Consider the following 7,515-nt stretch of genomic DNA (forward strand, 5'->3'; position numbering starts at 1 on the left):
TTTCGGGCTGAAGGGTGGCCCCTGAGATGCTGAGAGAGGAAGGAGGGTGGGAGGGACCCAGCGCCCCAGGGCACGCCCCTGCCAGGTCCTTTTCCCAGCTCTTCCGAGACCTCCCGCGGTCCAGCCCCGGAGCAGCCAGGCTATATAAGTCACCTGCCCGGAGCAGGGGCACAAGGTGCTTGCCAGCCCTGGGCGCAGTGGGTCCTCCTGGCACGAGGGTGGGTAGGAGGGAGACGTGGCCAGAATCGGCCCCACTACCGCGCTCGGCGGGCAGCCGACTGCGCGCGCACCTCCAAGGTGGGTAGCCACCACGTTGTGCACCGTCCCAGGACGAGTTTGCTGTCCCACCAGACTCCAGGCCCACAGGAGGGGAAGAAACTTCCACCTTCAGGGCTGAAGCCTTTCTCCTGTTGCACCAGCGCCTGCCTCCGCTTCCTGAGTGAAGATGGTGGGCCAGACTACCTGGGATGTGCCCCCGACCATGGGCGTCAAGATCGTCTCAGCTGGAGTGTCGGCCTGTTTGGCGGATGTGATCACCTTCCCACTGGACACGGCCAAGGTTCGGCTACAGGTAGGGAGTCAGGTGGGGTCTCAGGATACGGAGGGTACACCATTTGTGTGGGCCCCTTTGATGCCTGGCTTTGGTATACTGGCCATTTCTGTTAGGTAGGCAAGTGGCTACTTTATTTGGCCTTGTCACAGAAACGGATGCTTTCAGGGGGAAAATTGGAACTTTTCCTGGGATTAACAGAAGAACTGCAATAGTCACAGACAATGGGTTGACTGCTACACCTCTAAAAAGTTAGGGTGCATTAAATGTGCTAAGAGATGAGAATATCAGCCTCTCCTTAGTCTACAAGCCAGGCCCTCTTCCCTCTTCTTTGATTCTGCAGGGACACGTTCCCAACCTACTAACTTAGGGGTCCTGACGAGTTTGTGGAGGGGATGTTCAAAGTTTGCTTTGTAGCCAGCCTATAACTACAAACATGAGAGTGTATGGGGGTGGAGGGGGGGAAGGGGAGGCATTGGTAAGGATGAAAAAGAACTTAAAATATGAACATGGTGAAAAAAAATGTTGGATTAAAGTTTCTTCACTAAGGACAGCTTGATGCCAGTCTGTTCCCCTACAAGGTACCAGTACCAATTGCCATTGAGTCTACTCCAACTCACGGCAACCTCACGTGTGTCAGAGTAGAACTGTGATCCACAGGGTTTTCACTGGCTGATTTTTCAGAAGTAGATCACGAAGCCTTTCTTCTGGGGTGCCCCTGGGTGGATTCGAACCTCCAACCTTTGGGTTAGCAGCTGAGCATGTTAACCATCTGTACCACCCACAGATTCCACTTCAGGAGTAGGATCCCCTTTCTCAATTTTCACTTCCCTGGGACCTGTACTTTTTCCATTTCCAGATCCAAGGTGAATGCCAGACCTCCAGTGCCATTAGGTATAAAGTTGTCTTGGGAACAATCACCACTCTGGCAAAAACAGAAGGGCCAATGAAACGCTATAGTGGGCTGCCTGCTGGCTTTCAGAGACAAATAAGCTTTGCCTCTCTTAGGATTGGCCTCTATGATACTGTCCAGGAGTATTTCACTGCAGGGAAAGAAAGTAAGCAACAAGTGTTCCCAGGAGGGGCAGAGAGTTGGGGAGACAGACCTTGATCATGGCTTTGTTAAAAAATGTTAACACACAGGGTAGTGCTCTTCACAACACATTGGCAAGTAAACAGTAATATTTGAAGTTTTTCCCCAGAATATTAGCTTGGTACTTATTGTTTATAGAAAGTACAAAATGGATTTTTTCAGATGCAGGTTTATTTTTGTAAAAATCACCCAGTCAGTCATTGAATTAGTTTGGAAACATTAGTTTAACTCAAAGTTCCCCGAATAATGATGTGCATCAGAAACACCTAGGGACTTGTTAAAAAACCAAATGCTGAGACTATCTCAGGCCTGCTGAGTGAGAATCTCTCAGGATGGGGCTCACAGAATCTGTGTTTTAACAAACTTCTCCAGTAATGTTGGTATAAGGAGCCCTGGTGGCACAATGGTTAAGGGGTTGGCTGCTAACCGAAAGGTCTGCAGTTCAAACCCATCAACCGCTCTGCAGGAGAAAAGACCGGGCAATCTGCTCCATAAAAATTATTGCTGTTGTTAGGTGCCGTCTAGTCAATTCCTGATCATCGCGACCCTGTGTACAACGGAATGAAACACTGCCTAGTCCTGCACCATCCTTAAAATCCTTGCTATGTTTGAGCCCACTGTTGTTGCCACTGTGTCAATCCATCTCATTGAGGGTCTTCATTTTTCTCCGACCCTCTACTTTATCAAGCATGATGTCCTTCTCCAGGGACTGGTCCCTCCTGATAACATGTCCAAAGCATGTAAGATAAAGTCTTGCCATCCTCCCTTCTAAGGAGCATTCAGGCTGTAAAGATTACAGCGTAGGAAACCCTATGGGGCAGTTCTACTCTGTCATATAGAACTGCTATGAGTTGGAATTGTCTTGACAGCACACAACAATAATTTTGGTACGCAATGAAGTTTGAAAACCTTTGGTTTTAAGAGCAGAAAACCAGTCCTTGTGAGGAGAGTTGAAAGAGCAGGAAATAATTTCCTTTAAGATGTTCCTTATAAAGTCTCTAATGTTGAGAAAGACCAGAGCAGAAAAGTAGACTTAAGTTACAATGAGTTTGGTTAGAGGAAGAAGAAAAAGAAACTAATATTTCTTGAGCCTCTTGGTGTACACATACCAAGAGTCCTGTCAGTTTAAAAAAAAACCAGTTGCCAGTCAACTCTGACTCATGGAGACTCCATGCATGTCAGAGTAGAACTGTGTTCTATAGGATTTTCAGCAGCTGATTTTTCAGAAGCAGATTGCCAGGACTTTCTTCCAAGGCAGCTCTGGGTGGACCCAAATCGCAAAGCATGTTTAATCTAGCCTTGGAGGCATGGTCATGGGAGTTGATGTTCAAACTGATTCTTCAAGGACCAGTAGGGGTAATCTAGGTGAAGTGGAAAAAAAAGATTTTCAAAGTAGATTGAAGGCCATGTACAAAGACTCAGACAGGAGTGGAGAGAACACATAGGACATAGTGGGAGGACATGCTGGTGAGGAGAGAGAAAGCCAGAAAGGCAGGAAGGAGCCAGCTTACAAAAGTCTTTGCAGGCCATGCTTAGGAGTTTGGATTTTATCCTTAAAGTGATGGGAAGTCATTGAAAATTTTTAAGTAGAGGAGTAGCATAAGAAAATTGACATTTCCAAAAGATTGCTTTGGTGGCAGTATAGAAGATATATAAAAAAGGAATAAGAAAGGGGTAGATTCAAAGGCAAGAGATGATCCAGGAATGACCTAAAGCAATGGCAAAAGGCAAGGAAAAGGGAGATCAGTGGAATGATTTGGGAATTATAATTCACTGACTGTGGTGAACAACCAGAAGTAAGGAGTAAGGAAAAGATAGGCATGTACAATGACTTCTAAGTTTCTGAGTAAAGATGCCATTCGCTGGGGGAGAGAATATAGAAATCGCGTTAGGCGGTGGTAGGCACAGGTGCATGAGTTTAAGTAAGAGAAAGCTCTGGGCTAGATTCCAGGGATTGGCAGGGAGTATCAGTAAGGTCAAACAGAGCAGAGAGATCTAGTGTGAAAGAAGTGAAAGTGATCATTGGACCTAACACACAGAAGCTCATGGAAGCAAAAACAACCTCAATAGAGTGGTGGGGGTGGAAGCCAAATTACAATGGGTTGAGGAGGGAATGGGTCATGAGATGTGAAGACAAAGAATAGAGCCATTCTCCCAAGGAGCTTGACTGGGAAAGGAAGAGGTGATTGGAAGGCCAAGAAAGGGTTGGAGATTGGGGGAAAGCTTGAGTGCATCAAGATAAGATTATGTGGGCCAAAAATGCAGGGAATTGTAGTTATATGATCTTGATAATTAAAAGATGGCTATCTATTCTATGCCCAGTTCCTTGAAAGCATGATTAGAGTAAAATCATACTACTCATGAAAAGAATTACTGCAATTTTATGTACTTTTATGTGCCAGACTAAGTGCTTTATAGATATTATTTTGCTTAAATCCCACAACTCTATAAGGAAGATGTTATTATTCCTATTTTGCAGATGAGAAAACAGGATTAGAGAAGCTAAGTCCTTGATGAGTAAATGTTATTGAACCATAACTTTAATTATAGGAACTTGGCTTCACTTTGAATGTCATTGTGTGGATAATTTTAAATTTATATATTTGTATAAATATTTATAAATGATTCCATAAAGTTATGTTATATAAAGGTTACTCAAAGCAGAAATGATTAAATCTGCCAAGGTAGTCAGTTAGGATACTCATTTTACCCTCCGCATATCTCCTACTTTCTGGCTGGTCGCTGTACATGAAAGAGTTTCTGATGTTTACTAGCTGTGTGATCTTGTGCATGTGACTCACTTCCTCTGCTTTTCAGTTTTCCATCAGAAATGAGGATAACAATTTCTACCTCCACAGCATTACGTACTATCTTTTTAAGATGGGATATCATAAACTAATTTATGAATTTACTCAATAAGGATTACACTAGAGGTCAAACAATGAAATGCTATAGTCCTTTAAAATTATAAATTCTAATTGTAAATGGTTCCAAGACTATTTGTAGTTTTATTAAATATCTGTCTAGAGTGACATAAGCCGATTTTTCAAAATTTCAAGTCAAAAATCGCTTTCTTGGTTTCTTCTTATTTTTGACTCTTTGGGAGCAGTTTGTCCACTTGGGCTTTTCTTAAGACCACTAGGTCCAATAATTGACATTATCATTGATCAAGAATTATGGGTGACAGGAGCCTCCTCCCAGTTGGGAAATATTGCAAAACAGAACTAAAAAGAGGAAAGAACCAAACCACTGTTTAGATGGGTATTATGTTTTCTTTTGCCCTGAAAGGCTCCCTTTTTTTTTTTTTTTTTTCATTTCTGTCAGCTTTGAAGTTTTCTACCCTTACTATGGTTTAGTGCATGATCCCCACGTGGACAAGCCTCAGGGAAGTAGAAGAAATGGAGGGGTACTGATGTACTAACCATTAAAAATTAAAAAGGCAAATGGTAGCACTTCAGATGTTGATTTTTTTGTTTTTTTTTTTAAGCTTAATAAATATTCCTCCCCTCCCCACCCCGGATAGCACCGGCTAGTTTAGGAAGCAAGATCTCTGCTGGCTTAACGACTGGAGGAGTGGCGGTATTCATTGGGCAACCCACAGAGGTCGTGCAGGTCAGACATCAAGTGCAGAGCCATCTATGTGGTCTCAAACTGCGCTACACTGGGACTTACAATGCTTACAGAATCATAGCAACAACAGAACGCTTGACAGGTCTTTGAAAAGGTAACTAACTTCAAAGCAGATTTTATAATCAATCACTAAAGGACACCTTTCCAGTTAGCACCTGATCATATAAAGGAGTTATTAAACATTTTCTTTTTCCAGGGATTACTCCCAATCTGACAAGAAATGTCATCATCATTTGTACAGAGCTAGTAACACATGACCTAATGAAGGAGACCTTTGTGAAAAACAATCTACTGGCAGGTAACTTCCTATTTTATGCAACAAACAGGTCTGCACATTTATGATTTATCTTGGAGCTTCTCTAGGCACATCAGACTGAATCCCTTAATTCTAATAGTTTTCTCTTTAAAAAAAAAAAGTAATTTTACACATTAAATATGATTTTTTGAGAAGCAGAAAAAGAGCAAAACCCTAAGTTTTGGGAATTTTTGCTATAACAAAACTACCACTGTGTTCTTGCATCAGCATTATTCTCATTTCATACCAATATATGGGACTTCTGTTACAATCTTATTCTTTATACAGCAGAAGTCAGTAGGCGAGTCCATCGTGCACTGTATAGAAGAGCTCATTATATAAGGAGCTCATCAGTGGTTTCATCCAAAAAATAGTACAGGCATACCTCGGAGATATTGCGGGTTTGGTTCCAGACCGCTGCAATAACGCGAATATCTCAATAAAGCGAGTGTCTTAGTTATCTAGTGCTGCTATAACAGAAATACCTCAAGTGGATGGCTTTAACAAAGAGAAATGTATTCTTTCACAGTCTAGGAGGCTAGAAGTCCGAATTCAAGGTGCCAGCTGCAGGGAAAGGCTTTCTCTCTGTAGGCTCTAGGGGAAGGTCCTTATCATTAATCTTCCCCAGTCGGGGAGGAGCTTCTCGGTGCAGGGATCCCAGGTCCAAAGGATGCGCTATTCTCCTGGCTCTTGTATGAGGCCCCACTGTCTCTCTGCTGGCTTCTCTCTTTTATATCTCAAAAGAGATTGATTTAAGACACAATCTAATCTTGTAGATTGAGTCTTGCCTCATTAACATAACTTCCTCTAATTCTGCCTCATTGACATCATAGAGGCAGGAATTACAATACATAGGAAAATCACATCAGATGACAAAATGGTGGACAATCACACGATACTGGGAATCATGGCCTAGCCAAGTTGAATATTTTTGGGGGATACAATTCAATACATAACAGGGAGTCTCATGAATTTTTTTGGTTTCCCATTGCATATAAAAGTTCTGTTTATACTATATTGTAGTCTATTAAGTGTGCAATAGAATTATGTCTAAAAACAAATGTACATACCTTACTTTAAAAATACTTTATTGCTAAAAAATGCTAACCATCATCTGAGCCTTCAGCGAGTCATAATCTTTTTGCTGGTGGAGGGTCTTGCCTCCATGTTGATGGCTGCTGATCGGGGTGGTGGTTGCTAAAGGTTGGGTTGGCTGTGGCAATTTCTTAAAATAACACAACGATGAAGTCTTCCCTTCACAAAAGATTTCTCTGTAGCATGCGATTCTGTTTGATAGCATTTTACCCACAGTAGAACTTCTTTCAAAATTGGAGTCAGTCTTCTCAAACCCTGCCCCTGCTTTATCAACTAAGTTTATGTAATATTCTAAACCCTTTGTTTGTCATTTCAACAATGTTCATAGTGTCTTTGCCAGGAGTAGATTCTATTTCAAGAAACCACTTTCTTTGCTCATCCATAAGAAGCAACTCCTCACCTGTTAAAGTTTTATCATGAGATTGCAGCAATTCAGTCACGTCTTCAGGCTCCACTTCAAATTCTCTTGCTATTTCCACCACATTTGCAGTTACTTCCTCCACTGAAGTCTTGAACCATGAGGGTTAGAATCAACTTCTTCCAAACTACTGTTGATATTGATATTTTGAGCTCCCATGAGTCACGAATGTTCTTAAGGGCATCTAGAATGGTGGATCCTTTCTGGAAGGTTTTCAATTTATTTTGCCCAGATCTGTCAGAGGAATTACCATTTATGGCAGCTATAGCCTTACAAAATGTATTTCTTAAAAAACAAGACTTGGACTTCCGGCAAGATGGCGCTCTAGGCAGAAACACCACGCCGTCCCTCCACAACAAAGATCCGAAAAACTAAGCCAAACAGAGAATCAACAATCCTGAAACCCTAGAACATCAAATGAAGAGATAAAGAAC

General features: G+C 42.2%; 1 protein-coding gene across 1 annotated transcript in view; it reads left to right on the forward strand.

Annotated features, from left to right (window-relative positions):
* The first annotated feature begins 445 nt into the window (after positions 1-445).
* Positions 446-7,515, forward strand: part of UCP1 (uncoupling protein 1) — a 20,454-nt gene continuing 13,384 nt past the window's right edge. The window contains 4 exon segments of the mRNA XM_004385472.2: positions 446-571; positions 1,410-1,608; positions 5,167-5,367; positions 5,470-5,571. Coding sequence (XP_004385529.1) covers positions 446-571; positions 1,410-1,608; positions 5,167-5,367; positions 5,470-5,571 — 628 coding nt within the window.

The sequence above is a fragment of the Trichechus manatus genome, unplaced genomic scaffold (assembly GCF_000243295.1).
Source record: "Trichechus manatus latirostris isolate Lorelei unplaced genomic scaffold, TriManLat1.0 scaffold00139, whole genome shotgun sequence".
Lineage (NCBI taxonomy): Eukaryota > Metazoa > Chordata > Mammalia > Sirenia > Trichechidae > Trichechus > Trichechus manatus.